The sequence below is a fragment of the Amyelois transitella genome, chromosome 15, assembly GCF_032362555.1.
Source record: "Amyelois transitella isolate CPQ chromosome 15, ilAmyTran1.1, whole genome shotgun sequence".
Classification (NCBI taxonomy): Eukaryota; Metazoa; Arthropoda; class Insecta; order Lepidoptera; family Pyralidae; genus Amyelois; species Amyelois transitella.
This window is the reverse complement of record NC_083518.1, coordinates 10,034,075-10,053,259: the sequence shown is the minus strand read 5'-3', so window position 1 is coordinate 10,053,259 and position 19,185 is coordinate 10,034,075. Positions and strand designations below refer to the sequence as shown.

Genomic DNA, 19,185 nt, shown 5'->3' with positions numbered 1-19,185 from the left:
AAATTAAATAAAACTAGGCAATTTTAGAGTGAACCATTTCTTCAAAATAGATGAAAAAAAGAGTACAATATAGGGAGAACAATTCAACAGATACTAACTAAGGTGGGTTGATTTGACGTGCAGCCGACTGTACAAACGCATTCGATTTGCGGAACGTCGATCAAGACTTGACAAAGCTAGTGATGCACAACATCGCACAAAAGCCTGTCTGTCTGTCTGTAACCCAGCATTGGGTTAGACACGCTTTGTGTCCTTGTTTTTACTCGACTACGAAGCGTATAGGAGAGTTGTGTTGTTATCAGTTTTGTCTGTGTGGCTATTTCAAATTTTATAATCCGATTAGCTGTGCCCGCGGCTTCGTCCGCGTGGAATAGTTGTTTTGGGCATCATTGAAGCCCTCAAGGATGAATAATTTTTTACCGTTTTTTTTTCACACTTTCAATTATTTCTTCGCTCCTTATAGTCGCAGCGTATTGTTATATAGCCTAAAGCCTTCCTCGATAAATGGTCTATTCAACGGAAAATAATTTTTCATCTGGAACCAGTAGTTTCTGAGATTAGCGCATTTAAACAAACAAACTCTTCAGCTTTATAATATTGGTATAGATTTGGCAATTCATTTGCCGACTAACTTTTTAATACTCGTAACACCTAGACTTGTTAAAGTGTTCTCATTATTTTATTTATATTTTTGTCATTATTTGTTGTTAATTATTTCTTCTTCAGTCATTTACTACGATATCCACAGCCCACAGCAAAATATAGACTGGTCCAATTCCACTTAAAACTTCAGCAAAAAGATCGTATCGTACTTCTATTTTCAGAACATAATGAACTTGATCTTATTTCATCCATATTTTCATTTACAACATGCCTTTTCCTTAATCACCTTCTGTCATGTACGAGTTGATATTTAATGAAAATCATGTAATATGAAATGTCGTATTTATCTAACGGAAGGCGAGCCGTATCGCGGAAATTAAAAGTTCCGTCTTTGAGCTCAGAAAATGAACTTACTTTACTGGACTGATTAAAGTTGTTATTGGCATCGGGTATAAGAGTATTTTTATACATACATATGGTCACGTCTATATCCCTTGCGGGGTAGATAGAGCCAACAGTCTTGAAAAGACTGAATGGCCACGTTCAGCTATTTGGTTTAATGATATAATTGAGATTCAAATAGTGACAGGTTGCTAACTCATCGCCTAAAAAAGAATCCCAAGTTTGTCAGTCTATCCCTTAGTCGCCCATTACGTCATCCATGGGAAAGAGATGGAGTGGTCCTATTCTTTTTTTTGTATTGGTGCCGGGAACCACACGGCACAGTATTTTTTTTTAGTAGTATTTATATAAATAGGATTAATTTTTGAATAACAGGATTCGAGTTCTTCTTCCAAGTTAGTGGTATGTTCATACTCAAACACCTATTCATTCATAAAATTATGCCTTTTTTACGTATTGGTAACTGAGTGACCGGATAAGGAACAGCGTGATAAGGGAATGTTGTGATGTGAAAGAAGATGTAGTTACAGGAATAGAATAGAAAGGGTATATTAAGATGGTTTGGTCATGTGGAGAGGTTAAATGAAAGCAGGTTGACTAAGCAGATATACAAGGAGAGTGTGGAGGGAAAGGTCGGAGTGGGAAGGCCTAGACGAACGTATCTTGATCAAATTAAGGACGTCCTGGCAAAGGGTCAGGTCAAGAGTACCCGAAACCGACGAGCTTACAAAGAGAGTTATGAACGTGGATGAAGCGAATGAAGTATGCAGAGATCGTGGCAAGTGGAAAGATGTAGTCTCTGCCTACCATTCGGGGAAAAAGGCGTGATTTTATGTATGTATGGTAGGCAGAGACTACATCGTACCTACTACTTGTCATTTTGTTATACAAACTTTCGCGTTTACAATTTCATTTTATCAATGATTTTTATAAATAAATGAACTTTCAGTGGGACCTAAGTCAAAAGCCTTATTAAAAATTTACACGGAACGGAAACAAAATTCAACGTAGCGGAAAATATTCATGTTTCTCCGGCAAGATCTAGTAAATAAACTGGCAACGTGCACAGTAAGTATTGCTATAAAGGAAATAAATTTAATAGTTCCAATCTCCTTTGAGGTATTTTCAGCACGAAGTAACTTCTTAAATGAAAGTTTTCAAAGGTTTCATGTTATATTTACTGGGAGCGTAGTTATAAGGTTGTAGCTTTGGAGTGAATAAAGCATGTAGCAGCAGCGGGAACCACACGGCACTAAAAATATTATTGAAGTTAAATATTAATAAATGTGCCTTTAATTTATTAATATTTAACGTCAAAATATTATTTTAAGTTTCATGTGGTTCCCGGCATCAATAAAAACAAGGATAGGACCACTCCAGCTCGTTCCCATGGATGTCGTAAAAGGCGACTAAGGGATAGGCTTATAAACTTGGGATTCCTCAGACAGAGAAACAAAAAACGCTCTAATTTTTCCTATTTTCAATTTTCGTATTTTCTTCACGATCTCCTAGTTAAACATAGCGATAACGTCATCAATCTTGTAATGGTGAAGGATTATTAGGTGTTCCTAATAACAGCCATACATCATGTCGATGTCTGATCGTTTGTTGCGTCACATTGCAATAACTTCCATTACTGAACTTTATTTATCACTAGTGTATCATAATTCCATTAATATTTCAAGAAATCTTTATAATATGAGAGAAAATATCACGAGTACATTAAAAGACAAGGTTATCTTGCAAAGCTACCTCAGGATCGCGGTCATAGGCGGACCTTGGGCTCCTTTCTCTCTTTCATGGGAATAAGACCAAGAGGAAAATACGAGTAATTAAGCACCCACAGCTCACTCACGGGGTAGGCAGAGGCTCGCAAAGGCTGCTTGGCCACGTTTAGCTGTATGGCTTGAATATTAATTGAGATTCAAATAGTGACAGGTTGCTAGACCATCGTATCGTAAGAAGAATTCTAAGTTTATTAGCTTATTCCTTTGTTGCCCTTTTACGACATCCATGGGAAAGAAATGGAGTGGTCCTGTTCTTAATTATTTTGAAATTGTAGATAATGTGCCGTATGGTTGCCGGCAACAATAGAAAAAGAAATCAAGCCAAACAGCTGAACGTGGCCTATCAGTCTTTTCAAGACTGTTGGCTCTGTCGACCCTGCAAGAGATTTTGTCGTGATTATATGTATGTATATATATATGTATGGACATAACATTATTTCAACCAGTCTTCTTGAAATTTCAAACTACACATAAGTGAGTGCATTGCAAAAACAAGTTTACTATAAAATGAAGCAGCTTTATAAACGGACGGAGCGAGCCCGTCCACAAGTGGCTATTTACCTGACGTGGAAACAGGTCAAGTGTGAGTCGGTCGATAGCGGCCGTGGTCGAGCGAGGTACAATGCCTGGATTGCATGCTTTTTCCATTCTATTCAATACAAAATCTTTATTGCATATCATCTATACTAATATTATAAAGCTGAACAATTTGTTTGTTTGTTTGAACGCGCTTATCTCAGGAACTACTGGTACGAATTGAAAAATTCTTTATGCGTTGAATAGACCATTTATCGAGGAAGGCTTTAGGCTATATAACATCACGCTGCAACTATAAGGAGCAAAGAAATAATAGAAAATGTGAAAAAATAACGGGGTTAATTATTCATCATTGAGGGCTTCAATAATGCCCAAAATTTTTATTTTATTTTATTTTTAAAAGGAATTTATTAAGAAGAGCTGACTGTAAACATATGACAGGGTCGTGTGCGTTAGGTTTGCATAACAACTTCCAGCATATCAAAGTTTTGTAAGAGTTCTATTCGAATTCACAGTAGTTCTATAGTACCTGATGGTATTTAGAAAAAGTTATAGCAATTAGATTTAATTTAATAAAAAAAAAATATGATAACTTTCTGTAGCATTAGTCCCAATTGCAATTTTAATGATTGAAAATTTTACATGAGGATCACTTCTTATGTTTTGAAATTCTGCTTCTTCTGCTGCAGTGTAGTTTGTTCCGCCGCTTCTTCTCCACATGCGCTTTGAAAGCGGTAGTAGTTATAAATATATTTAAGTGATGTGAACATCAATAAGTGATACCTTGTATCCAATTTTGTATAAAAATATATTCTATTATATTTATCGGTGACAATTTTCTCAGCATGAAAATCTTATAAATATAAATACACTGATTAAGTTAGCCTCGAAGTAAGTTCGAGACTTGTGTCACGAGATACTAACTCAACGATACTATATTTTATAATAAATACTTATATAGATAAACATCCAAGACCCAGGTCAATATGAAAAAGTTCTTTTCTCATCATGCCCTGGCCAGGATTCGAACCCGGGACCTCCAGTGTCACAGACAAGCGTACTACCGCTTCGCCACAGAGGCCGTCAAAATGTCTTAGTTTTTCTTTATATAAGCTTTGATTAAGCTTTTTAAATCAAAACAAGGCTTTGTTGTTTTTACTGTTGCAATGTTCAAAACGTTTTTAATAAAAATATGAAAATGATGTAGGTCGTGAAGGCAGTGCTTTGCAGGTCGCCCTTAAAAGCTGGGAAGGCTTCAATAAATGCGTCATAAAACCTTTTAAAAGCTCACCCTCTTCTTTGTTATAATAGGGCTTTATCGTGGTTGACACACATAGGTATATGCCTTTATGGTTTCAAGTACTTTTGATGAAGGATGTGTGTTTCATACATACATAAAATCACGCCTCTTTCCCGGAGGGATAGGCAGATACTTCATCGTTCGACCTGGGAGCGTATCCCTGCATACTTCTTCATTTACATTTTGTAACTCTCTGCATGCAAGATTTTCTGTTTCGACATTATACCTATATTATTATTCTATTCTTGACACATGCGCGTTTAATACCTGTATTATTTATAAATACGCCGTGTGGTTCCCGGCACCAATAAAAAAAGGATAGGACCATTCCATCTCGTTCCCATGGATGTCGTAATATGCGACTAAGGGATAGGGTTATAAACTTGGGATTCTTCTTTAAGGCGATGGGCTAGCAACCGGTCAATATTTGAATCTCAATTCTATCGTTAAGCCGAACAGCCAAACGTGGCCCATCAGTCTTTTCAAGACTGTTGGCTCTGTCTTCCCCGCAAAGGTTAAAGCCGTGATTATAATGTATGTATGTAATATTTTAAAATAGTATAAAATGCAACGAGAACGTTTAAAATCAGTTATGCCTAACTTCTTTGGGTTTGTGGTTTAAAAATCAACTCCGCTTAAAAAATAAACTCATTCGGATGCGATATTACTTCACAATCTGTTAACATAACGTCTCTTTAAACATACATAATTTTACTTTACCTTTTCTTGCCTAAAAATAAATGTAAATTTAACATAATTACATACGAGTATGTCAAAATGTTATGGATATGGGTTAAGTTTCCTGTTTTATGGGAAAACGATACGGTTTTAAGGTACGCCATAAAACAATTTATGACATGGAGAGAGAGTTCGTGTTACTTGGAACGGACCGACTTGGGGATATTTTACGATGTAGGTATAGATACTTAAATTCACTTGGACCCATATGTATCGTTACGCAAAGTACTTGGATTATGTTTAAAGAGTGTGCCGTGTGGTTCCCGGCACCAATACAAAAAAGAATAGGACCAGTCCATCTATTTCCCATGGATGTCGTAAATGGCGACTAAGGGATAGGCTTAGAAAGTTGGGATTCTTTTTTAGGCGATCGACTAGCAACCTGTCACTATTTGAATCACAATTCTAACATTAAGCCAAATAGCCGAACGTGGCCATTCAGTCTTTTCAAGACTGCTGGCTCTGTCTACCCCGCAAGGGATATAGACGTGACTATATGTATGTATGTTAAAAGTAAATCCTTGTCCCTTAACACCGTTTACGCAGCCCATGTTTGTATAAACAGCCAATTTGGCAAATTGCTCATCCCCCGAGCTCACAAAATGTCTGCCTCCACGATGACATGCTGAGTTAGACTCCCCCGCTCCCTAAGGGGTAGTTCACCCTTCGTTACAATTTTTTTTACTAAATATGAAATGCCTGCAAATTGAATGCAACTTAATACCTCACAAACCAGATTTTAAAGGACTTCATGTTATCTATAATAATGCAAACATACATATAATCCCATGCGGGGTAGACAGAGCTAATCTTGATACTACTGATTATCTATGCTACTGATAGGCCACGTTCAGCTGTTTGGCTTACTGATAGAATTGATATTCATATAGCGACAGGTTGCTAGCCCGTTGTCTATAAGAATAATCCCAAGTTTATCCTATCCTATCCTATCCCTTAGCCGCCTTTTACGACGTCCATGGGAAAGAGATGGAGTGGTCCTATTATTTTTTCTATTGGTGCCGTGTTGTTCCCGGCAAATAATGTGCATTCGTCCACTATTTAGATTTAAAAGATCTAAATTTCTAATATGACGTCCGGTGAAAATGCTGCAGTGTAGTTTGTTCCGTCGCTTCTTCTACACGTGCGCTTTGGAAGCGGTAGTAGTTATAGTTAGATTTAAGTGATGTGATATGTCAATAAGTGGTACCTTGTATCCAATTTTGATATTATCCATTCTATTCTTAAAATCTCGTGACAAAACATACCAATACCTTTTTATCACCACAACACGTTTGAAAGGTTATAAGTTTATAAAAAATAACAATCACCCCCCCCCCCCCCCCCTCTTTTGAAATAAAAAACGCGATGAAAGCTCTCGAGTCTCGGGGTTTCCATTTTGATGCGGTTCACATTTTGACATTCATTATTTTTTCCATTTCCCTTTAGGGGCTATTATAAAGGGACCTTTGTTATTATATCCTTCTGACGGTATTTAACGGGCCCAGGGTTCGAAAAGAGAACAACGTGTTATTTGTTTTGTATGTTTGTTTGTTATATCTTTATTGCACAGAAATTTATGCAGTTACAAGAAATTGAAAGGACTTTAGGCTCTGTCTACCCCGTAAGGGATATAGACGTGACTATATGTATGTATGTATGTTATTATAAAAAAATAATAACTTGCAATGTCGGACTTATACAATGAAGGGATCTCTTCCAGTCAACAAGTTAAGGTAAAAAAGCGGCAAGTCGCTGTTATTAGCAATAAATATAATAATAATATTTTAAATCTTTATTACATATACATTATATTATGTTTCTAGACATAAAATATTACGTACAAACACGCGATACAAGTACGCGATTATCTCGCGTTTCGCTGAACCGATTTTGATGCAGTTTTCAGTAAAGTGTTTGTTACACTTAAGAACGAGTTTTAGAAATTTACCGACCCAGAATTAATGGGTGGATCTCTTTACATGGTTCTTATTACGTCCACTGAGCACCGCTCGGTCACCCAGGTACATATTACAATCTAACAGCACCACTCTCAACCAATTTTCCATTACAAGGAAATATTTTTAATATGTTTCCTGTAAGTATCTATTTCTGTTTGTATTCTGTTATTGTTCCCGGTTTGTTAATGTTGTTAGGAATTGACAAGGGTGTCCCTTTGTCTCAAAGGGAATTGTTTACGGGTCGCAGTATTCAGCGATTTAGTTTAAGATTTTCCTTTCTATATTTTATGTCAATTTCTTGTCTTTTATGCGTCTTTTTAATAAAACAAAGCTATCTTGGGATGGAAATAGAAGCGAATTATAAAATAAAATCTCCAAAATTATATAATTTTCACTGGGATAAAAGTATCCTATGTCCTTCTGCAGACTTGTTATTATATATACGCAAAATTTCATGAAGATTAGTTTAGTAGATAACGCGTGAAAAGATAACAAACAAATAAACTTACTTTTGCATTTATAATATTATATGATAGTATGAATATGGTCTTTTTCATTTCAGTATTTTACTGACTAGGATATCAGCCGTGCCGTGTGGTTCCCGGCACCAATGAAAAAAAATAAATAGGACCACTCCATCACTTTCTCATGGATGTCGTAAAAGGCGATTAAGGGATAGCTTGGGATAACACAAGGCAAACATTTTTTTTTAATTACCCTTCCATAGAATAAGCTAAGGCTAGCAAACAATTTACCTCCACTGACATCCGTTAACTATATCGTTAACACTTTACGTGCCTCTAGAAAGCCTTAGAAGCTTAAGAATAAAATACTATGGTAAAAATACCACACTATAGGAAGGATCATTGAGAAAATCCGTTAAGAAATCACTTCCGATTACCGCTGACCTCATTTTGTTAGGTTGAACAAAGAATACACACATACATACATACATATAATCACGCCTATATCCCTCGCAGGGTAGACAGAGCCAACACTCTTAAAAATACTGATAGACCACGTTCAGCTGTTTGGCTTAATGATAGAAATGAGATTCAAATAGTGACAAGTTGCTAGCCTGTCGCCTAAAAGAAGAATCCAAAGTTTATAAGCCTATCCCTTAGTCGCCTTTTACGACATCCATGAGAAAGAGATGGAGTGGTCCTATTCTTTTTTCTAAGACACATACATACATAAAAGCACCCCTTTTTTTCCTGACGGGTAGGTAGAGACAATTTCACTCGCCACGATCTCTGCACATTTCCTTCGCTTCATACACATTCATAACTCTCTTCATGCAAGTTTGCAAGTTTCGGGTACTCTTGACCTGACCCTTTGCCAGGACGTCCTTAATTTGATCGAGATACGTTCGTCTAGGCATTCCCACTCCGACCTTTCCTTTTTTTTCTTTGTTTGAACAAAGAAACTGAAACTAAAAGAATTTATCGGGGCTGAGATTACGAAAATCCTGAATACTTTATTTATATTTATAAAGAACATAGAGTGGTTCCCGGCACCAATATATAAAAGTATAGGACCACTCCATCTCATTTCTCGTGGATGTCATAAGAGGCGACTAAGGGATAGGCTTTTAAACTTAAGATTCTTATTTTAGGCGATGGGCTAGCTACCTGTTACTATTATAATCTCAATTCTATCATACAGTTGAACGTGGCCTATCAGTCTTTTCTAGACTGTTGGCTCTGTCTACCCCGTAAGGGATAAAGACGTAATCATATGTATGTATGAATTCTTTTAGGCGACGGGCTAGCAACCTGTCTCTATTTGAATCTCAATTCTATCATACAGCCAAACAGTTGAACGTGGCCTGCCAGTCTCTTCAGGACTGTTGGCCCTGTCTACCCCACAAGGTATATAGATGTGACTGACTGTGCTGCGCCACAGAGGCCGTCAAAGTGGAAGTATTCACATTATGTGAAAATTTTCATGTAGTAAATTGAAAAGTTCTGAAAACATTCAACTATTGCAAGGTCGGTCGGAGTAATTGGTTTCGGCATAACCAAGCAAATTGCAAGTCACGGTACACGGTATCAATTTAAAAATGTGATTAATGACTATGGTCTCACAGCCCACACTGTAACACCTACAAATTGCATATAACACGCAACCCTCCCATCAATTCAATTTAAAAACGTTGGGATAAGTTTGGGAGTTTTTTTTTCTGTATTTAAAAGATATTTTTGAATGAATAAATAACAAATGAACGTACCTTTATCAATTTGGGGACGTCCTGGCGATAGGTGAGGTCAAGGGTAGTACGTAAACCGAATCGAAAATAGCCTGAATTTCTTCGAGAAAAGGATGGTACGGCCGTGCCGCTTTTTTCTGCTCGACTTGGCGGGGCACTGCCGTGCCCCCAGATGCTTGCTTGAAGAAATGCTGGGATCGTGGCAAGCGAAAGATACTCTTATATCGCTTATCCATATACATATTTTATCGCGCTTTTATTAATTTTTTTTGTATTGATAAAGTGCCGTGTGGTTCCCGGCACCAATAGAAAAAAGAATAGGACCACTCCATCTCTTTCCCATGGATGTCGTAAAAGGCGACTTAAGGCTTATCAATTTGGGATTCTTTTTTTAGGCGACGGACTAGCAACCTGTCACTTTATATGAATCTCAATTCTATTATTAAGCCAAACAGCTGAACGAGGCCTTTTAGTATTTGAAGACTGTTGGCTCTGTCTACCCGCAAGGGATATACTTAGATTTTTTATTTGTAAGTATGTATTGATATATATTTTCTTTTAACTAACAGATGCCAATCTAGGAATTCTATAAATAGTTTAGTTCTGCCGCTTTGCTGGACATAACCCCATTACCTCGTGGCTGGGTGGCCGAGGGTAAACCTGTTATAATGAAACGCCCACATTGTGTCTGCGACAATTTACGTAACATAACCATTGTTTATTTTCGCCTATGTTTATAGATAATGTCAGTCAGTGTTACCTATTATTTGTTCAGATTTTCTACTTGAGGTTATTTATAACTCCCTGTCGTAGAATAGAGTTATTTGTCCGTCAAACCCACGGGAGTTTATGTTGATTTGAAGATTGTTGTATCAATCTATAACTGATACTCCATAAAATGAAATAAAGTAACATTACTCCTATATTTAAAGCGTGCCAGATGTTTCTTTGCTCTCTACGCAGATTGTAAAAGTCAATCAAAGGATAGGCGTCCAAACTTGGGATTTTTCTTTTGGGCTACGTAGTAGCAACCTCTGTCACTATCTGAATCTCATTTTCATTATAAGGCTATACAACTGAACGTGTCCTTTGAGTATTTGCAAGATTCTAACGTAATATGATAATTGACTTTCCGACGTTCTTTTCTGATATAAAAATTTTTATCGTTTGAAACTTGTACATACATACATACCATCACGCCTATTTCCCATTAAGGCAGGCAGAGACTATGGAATTCCACTTGCTACGATCCTTGCAGACCTCTCCCGCTTCCTCCACACTCATTACTCTTTTCATGCATATTCGACGATCACGGGCACTCCTAACATCTCCCTTTTTCAAGACATTCGAAATTGGGTCCTTGAAAGTTCGACGAGGCCGGCCCTGTTCCACTTTTACGGTTAGCTCTGCCTTATAAATTCCATTCGTTAGTCTGTCCTTATCCTTTCTCTCAACATGAAACTTGTAATAGGCCTTATATTCTTTATGTCGTTAGGCTACTAATGTTTTGAACTGTAAGCTCCCCAAAAATGTAAAATAAATAAATGTATGCATGTATAATCTCATTTCTGCAAAATATGTTACTGCCAATTAAAATTATTTAATTAATTCATTCATTTATAACATAACTTATTCATACATATTCATTCGTAAGTTTGAAAGATTTTCACTCCCAGAATAACAGTAGCAAGAGCCAACATAATTAAACACCCTTTCCTTTCCTAATAGCACCCATTATATGTGCAAATCCATTAAACTAAATTCCCTTTTCAAATAATCAATGTAGGCCATGAAATATTCATGTGTTGGAAAGGTATTTACCTCAGGCAAAATACCTACCTAAAGGCAAAATGTTTACAAAACCAATTTGATTTGACACGTATGAAATCGACTGCTCGCTATTATAGATAACCGTGTTTGGTGCGGACTGGGATAGAGAAGCTGATAAATTTTAAACGATTTGGGTTCCTGTTAGGAATTTGTAAATTAATTGATGTGAGTAGCCACTATGAACTCTTATCATTGTTGACACGGAGAAGAGATAAGTTAAACGTAACATTAATTGATTATAATCTTATTTCCCCAAGAATGGTGTCGAGCTCAGCTCATCTGTTGTGGTATACATACATATAAGCACGTCTATATCCTTTGTGGGGAAAGCAGAGTCAACAGTCTCGAAAAGACTGATTGGCCACGTTTCGCTGTTAAATGATAGAATTGAAATTCTAATAGTGACAGGTTGCTAACCCATCGCTTAAAAGAAGAAACCTTATTTTATAAGACTATCCCTTAGTTATAGTTACTTTAGTTTTTTTATGACATCCATGGGCAAGAGATGGAGTGAACTATACATACATACATATAATCACGTCGAGCTAACATGTCTTAAAAAGACTGATAGGGCACGTTCAGCTGTTTGGCTTAATGATAGAATTGAGATTCAAATAGTGGCAGGTTGCTAGCCTGTCGCCTAAAAGAAGAATCCCAATTTTATAAGCCTAACCCTTAGTCGCCTTTTACGACATTCATGGGAAAGAGATGGAGTGGTCCTATTCTTTTTCTAATGGTGCCGGGAACCACTCGGCACTATACTTTTTCAAAATTTCAATTCTATCATTAAGCCAAACAGTTGAACGTGGTCTATCAGATTTTTTAAGACTGTTGGCTCTGTCTACCTGACTAGACGTTATTATATGTATGTATGTTTGTATAAAATTAAATTGAAACTATTGCGAATGTAAATATGTCAGCATACTTAGTGACAGATTTATAAAAACATACATATAGTCACGTCTATATCCCATTGATAGCCAGCAGTCTTGCCAAAAGTCTGAAAGGCCAGATTAATTAATGATGGTGATAATGTAACAAAACTAATGTAAGCTATTCTTTCGCAGATTATTTGAAGAGAACCAAGACCTGCTAAACATGTTCGAGAAATTTCGTCAGTGCAAGACCAAAGAGGAACAAATCAATTCAATGGAGTTAGCGGAACATGCCAACAACGTTATGAACACTTTGGACGAAGGCATCAAGGGGCTGGATGATTTGGACAACTTTTTCGAGTATATACACCAAGTCGGCGCCAGCCATCGGAAGATACCGGGATTCAAAGTCGAGTATTTTTGGGTAAGATCCTGTAAAATTTATTCCATTCTTCAATTTTATAAACCTAAACTAACCTAACCTAGAGAGTTATGACTGTGGATGAACCGAAGGAAGTATGCAGAGATCGTGGAAAGTGGAAAGAGGTAGTCTCTGCCTACCCCTCCGGGAAAGAGGCGTGATTTTATGTATGTATGTATAAACCTAACTTTTCCCATCCATCCATTATGCTGAATGATTTTCGAGTTAATGAGAATTTTTCGAGAAATGCTTGAGGTCCTTTTAAGACTAAAGAACGTCGGTGGTTGAATCGGAAAGGTTCCTGGTTAAAACGCGTGTGTCGCAAAAAGGCACAGTTTCGAATCCCACTCCTACTATGTACCAATGATAATTTTCCAAGTTATGTACATTAGTTTGAAACCAACCGATGCTCTTACGGTGAGGGAAAACATCGTGTGGAAACCTGCACATTCAGGCAACTGAATGTGTAACCATGATCGATCTAATACGGGTTAGGTTCCCCTGCAGATTGCGGAGGTCAGACGGGAGACGTTTCGTGTAAAAACCCGACTCCAGGAAACAATGGTCAAAGGCATACCCCGGGCTCCTCTCCAGAGGATGCAACCGGGATAAAAGCCAGGAGGAAAAAATCCTTTTAAGACTAAGATTTTGTCAAGTAGGCTTGATACCAAGTCTCGTGTAAGTTCGGTTCTCATGTATCGGCTGTATTTTAGACTTTTAAGACATCATCAACATGAGATATAGTCGTCTAATGAAAGGCATTCTTCCGATTATAGAATTATTATGTTCTAAGACGTGATAGTTTAAAAAGAATCTCTTATATCTGGTTGCAAAGTATCAATTAATCTAATCCCCATTAAAAAGTTATTCAGTCAACATATATACATAATAATTACGTCTATATCCTACTAACATATTCTCAATAACTGTTATAAATATAATAATACTTTCGAGATCCTTGCCAGATATATTGAACTCCCAATAAATGTTATGGCAGTAATAAAAACAGGCATTACAATAATCGATATTTATTTGTTGCGACAGAGTAGTTTTCGTGAAATTAATATAACTTCCATACTGCCATCATAAAATAGTGACCTTGTTTGTGCTTACTACGAGTTGTTAAGATATTTTTGTACATTGATTGAATTTGTGCCGTGTGGTTCCCGGCACCAATAGAAAAATAACAAGACGATAGGATATAGGTTTTTATACTGGTGATTCTTCTTCTAGGCGACGGGCTAGCAACCTGTTACTATATGAATCTCAATTTTATCATTAAGCCAAACAGCTGAACGTGGCCAATCAGACTTATTAAGACTGTTGCCTCTGTCTACCACGCAAGGAATATAGACATGATTATGTGTATGTTTTAATGTCTCAAAATAGAGAACTTGCAGCTTTTTTATTTACAAAGCTAATAATAACGTGAAGTAGAAATCTGCTTATTTTTGGATATTCTTCCGGGAGCGATGTTAGTAAAATTCCTTTAAACTTTTAATCAAACCAACATATAATAAAATTATAATAGATCTTATAGTCGCAGTCGCAAAAACGCGCGATAATAATATAACTAAAACAAATCGAACAAAACCAACCATTCATAAAGTTATCGCATTAAAAAGTTAGTAGGTACAAACTAAAACTAATGCAAAAAATAATAACGTTTCAAAAATATCATTCTCAGCAAACGCTGAAACTTTGCGATGGAACTGCTGAATTCCAATAATACGCGTTGCTTCAAAAATAGTACCATTAAAAATAAAAGTTGATGATTTATAGCAGGTGCAATATCCTTTGAACCACGTCGATTCCAAACTTGATCATTATAATGTGTCATTTTACTCAGCTGGCAAATTTTTGATCTATTTTATAAACGTAATGACTCCACTGACTTAGTTTTGTATCAGTAATTAGATGACACGGAAATGTATGTGTACAAGAAACATTCGAGTTGTCATATTATGCAGAAGAAAAGGGATAGCATGGGAAACCTATTAACATTTCATAACATAACATATAATCATGTCTATACTCACGAAGACAGAGCCAACAGTCATCAAACGACTAAAAGGCCACGTTCAGCTATTATGCTTAACGATAGAATTGAGATTCAAATTGCGACAGGTTGCTAGCCCATCGCCTAAACGAGGAATCCCAAGTACATAAGCCTATCCCTTAGTCACCTCTTACGAAATCCATGGGGAAAAGAAGTGGCCCTATTCTTTTTTCCATTGATGCCGGGAACCACACGGCACTTTTCGAAACATTTCATATCCTCGTGTTAAATCCATAATGACACACAAAACTGCCTTTCTGAGAACTCGATGGATTGTCGATTAGAACTTGAGTAATATCGATATGAAAATGATCTTGTTTTTACAAACTCGGAGTTGTGTAACAATGAAGTGACTACTGAAATGTTTACTCAAAACATGAACCCAAGATTCTAAATCAAGAATGGCGTACAGAAGAAATATTCTACAAAATATATTTTATTATTCTGATTTGTGCGGCTCGAAGGTCGAGGGCCGTTTGATACAAGGAAATGAGACGTGACCCGTTTTCATGAGTTATCTGCAGTTCTATAGAGTTCTGTCGTATTTCTCTTTTATATATTTAAGGAAATATTTTATTCAAGATTTGGTTCAAGTACACCGAAGACACAAGAATAAAATAGTCATAATTAATGTTTCACATTTTCCTAAATCAGAATGATGTAAATTTTTTGTAAAACGAGCGTAGACGGTCGAATCGGTAAGGTGCTCGGTTAAAATGCGTGATGCGCAGAAAGGCACAGGTTCAAATTCCACCTTGGCCATGTACCAATGACTAATTCAAAGATATGTATATTAGTTTGAATACTAACCCATGCTCTTACGGCGAGGGAAAACGTCGTAAGGAAACATGCACATCCAGGATGTGTAACCATGGATATAATACGGATTGTGTTTACCTGTTGCGGTGGTCATATAGTCGCTTCGTGTAAAAACTTAACTGGGTGAGTTAAGTTTTTGCACGATCTCTAGGATCCATGGTCAATGGCATACCCCGGGCTCCTTTTCAGAGAGGTGAGGATGCAACCGGGACTAAAGCCAGGAGGAAGAAGAATGATGTAAATTTTGCCGTTTGATTCACTCTTGTGTTTAACAGGCATAAGAGCGGGTGTGACGAATCTTCAAAACACCATGTCATCTACATAAAGGTCATCTACATACTCGTCTAATGTAAATTGAAAGTTTTTACCATATGTCATTCAACATACAACAAACGGAACGAAAAATAGGTCAAACTTATTCAAACTGGCCACGTAGCCATAGTTGGTGGTATTAAGTGCATTCATATCGATTTTATGTCAATCCACTGACCTGGATCATACATCTGGCAAATTGTTTCATTACACTCCAGTTATCTGCGTCATTATACTTGTGTAGTTTTTTTTTATTGTCATTACATCAACTTTGATCTGGTCATCATCATCTCAGTGTGTACTTGATTTCAACCTTATGAGTTACACTAATAAGACTGACTTACCTACCCTTACTGGCTGGCTTCCCCTCTCTCTGATGTAAGGAAAAGGGGTAATACTACAAGGAAAGGAGTGATCAAAGAAAGAAATAAATTTGCTCAAAAATAATAATATAATTAAGGCTTCTTTATAAGCCAAAAGGTCCAAAATCAATCTTATTTGTATCTCTTACATGAGATCCCCAAATTATATCTGTACTTGTAAACTACTTAGCATTCAATCAATCTAATTCAGCCTTTACCGCGGTTAAGAAGTAGAGAGTAGACTTTGTAATTTTATGTAAATAATAACCTAAGGCAATTTAATTAGAGAGTGTTATAAATTCGGAACTATGTGTGAAGAAGAAAAAATATCCCAAAACAGTTGAAGCCAGGAGAATAAAATGAATTTGTTTTATTTTCAGAAAATCGAAGCACCGTTCCTGGCTGCCGTCGAGTCTACGTTAGGAGACCGGTACACGCCAAACGTAGAGAACATTTACAAAATAACAATTAAATTTATATTAGAAACCCTCGTCGAAGGTTTTGAGAAGGCTGGCAAAAGCTCGTGAGCAAAGATATAAGCCCTAATGATTTTAAACCATGTTATAACTTATTCGCTGAGAAAAATATTGATTTATTGTATCAAACATCGATAATTGTTGATAAAGTTGGTACAATGAGACGAATGTCAAAAAAAAAGAAGTCAACTGAAATGGTTTGACTGAATAATTTTGATTAAGTAAAGACTCGCTTACCAAATTTAATCCTTAACAAACCTTGCATATTAATGGAATAAACAAAGAACCGTTCCGAAACCTCTTTGAAAATATTCAAATTTTACGTGCCAAGATTGTAACGTTGAAATGGCAAAAAGATATTTTGATTATATGAGGTTATAACTGTCATTGTTGTTTAGGTGTCTGATAAAAATAATAATAATCAAATTTTCTGGGGATATTTAGATATGGCGCAAAAAGTAAGAACAGTATAATTCTAGTCGTCAACGCAATGTGGAATTAAAAACGTCAATTTGTCAAGAACTGTTATAAAATAATGGACTACATAAATGTGTATAAAGTGAGTAATATAAACATTATGTATAGGAATATGTTTTCGTTGCAATTGTTAGACAAATCATAATAATTTATAGCATTTAGGCCTTATGTTTAATTGGAGTATGAAATGTTGAAGTTGTTTTAAACTATCATTTATAGAACGCTTATTAATAGAATATAATTTCAATAAAGTAAAGAAATAATATGTAGTTTATAATAGGTATAAATGTGCGTGTATTATTAATATAAATAAACATTTATTTTGATGTAACAAACGCTTGTTAAAGTTATAATTGTATTATTTGTTGTTATTTAATGCACTTATATGGCTGGTCCAATATTTTAGGAATTAATATTCTTTTCTTATTCGATTTTTAGAATATAAATTGCGTCTTCCTGTGTGTTTTATTAATATCTTTTCTACTCGTATTTTCTTTTTTTCTTTGGTTCAGATGTAAGAGTCATTGTAATTTCGGACCAAGGGTCTTATCAGAAGCGCAAACGTAGCACAACCTAAATACTATTTTTGAAATACGATTTAATATAATATACCTTAAGCAATTGTGAAGAAAAATGTACACGCAAATATTTTTTAGACTTGAATCTCAACTCGTTGATAGCACTTTACAAAACAGATTTTTATTACAACTTTACAATAACAAACCAATAGTTATTTTGTATATCGAAATGTATTTCAATCCGATGTAGTATTAAGCGCTTAAAATTTATATCAGAAACATGATATTGAATTGTAAAATGTGTACAGTTTGGCAGCAAATTATCAAAATATCATCAAGTTAAATTCAATTTCGTCAACAAAACTTTAGTTGTAAAATTACACAATCAAACGAGTTTGTTAATACTCGTATTTTATTGAGTAATAGTTGTACATCGTTGTTAAGGTCTGTTGCGCTTAGTACTATGAATATTTCAGTTACAAGAAAAAGAGCCTTTACATTATTATTCTTTTGTGTGGCCTTCGGAATACTCGTACGAATCTAACCTGCCCGCTGTTCTCGATCGATCGGAACTCGAACTTTGTAACTTGCAAGTTATAAACGATTCTCTAGCATATTCCAACGTCGATAAAAATGACAGTTTGATAGTTGTTTGACATGGAGAAAATAGTTTGAACAACTTAGAAAAATGTTGATAGATGAAATTTTTTTATAAAATTAAACCCTTATTGCTTTACTGAAATTTTGATTGATTGTAAATGAAAGGCCGTTAATGTAGTAATAGCTATTCCTACTTCACCTTAAGGAAATCTTTCTACTATAGAATTTTCACAACGGGATTGATCAAATTAAAATCATTTTCAATCAATCAAGATCCTATTAAGTCTACTGTTGTTCTTTCTATTTTATTTTTCAGGTAGGCACTAATGATGTTATTATCTTCTATTTTTTTCATCGTATTGCAATTTTTTTTTCGAATAATTTTTATTGTATTACTTAATACAGAACGTGGTCTTTTAGACTTTTTAAAACTGTTAGTTCTGTCCACTCCGCAAGGGATATAAACGTGTCTGGCGAGTAATACTTAAATGTACAGACAGTATAAATTTCAATACATTTTGTCTATAGAAAATGTGTTACGTTCTACATTTCTCAACTGGTATGTGTCAGTAGAAAATTGTAAATCCAGCCAGTATTGTTATTTAAAAATCAAATGATGGACTACTCTTTTAACTTAAATGTAATAATGTATGTATGATTGTATTTAAAATTGTAATTAAGATGATTGTAATAATGATTGTGTGATACAATTCGATATTAACGCCATCTATCGCCACAAAAGCGAGAGTGTCACAATTTTGAAACGGCCGTGTTGGGCGGGAGTTTATATTAATGTAATTAATAATTTATTTAAGAGATGAATGTGTTGTAACAAATCGTCGTTTAAGATCTGTGTAATGAAGTGTTAATTTGGTTTTAAATAAAAATTATTTAAAAGTGAA

At 35.6% G+C, this 19,185-nt stretch overlaps 1 protein-coding gene across 1 annotated transcript in view; it reads left to right on the top strand.

Annotated features, from left to right (window-relative positions):
* The window catches only part of LOC106139761 (neuroglobin), a 62,548-nt gene extending 43,363 nt beyond the window's left edge, over nucleotides 1-19,185 (top strand). Inside the window, exons 3-4 of the mRNA XM_013341260.2 lie at nucleotides 12,432-12,663; nucleotides 16,593-19,185. Of these exons, the coding sequence (XP_013196714.1) occupies nucleotides 12,432-12,663; nucleotides 16,593-16,739 (379 nt within the window). The 3' untranslated portion in view covers nucleotides 16,740-19,185. The remainder of the gene's footprint in view (nucleotides 1-12,431; nucleotides 12,664-16,592) is intronic.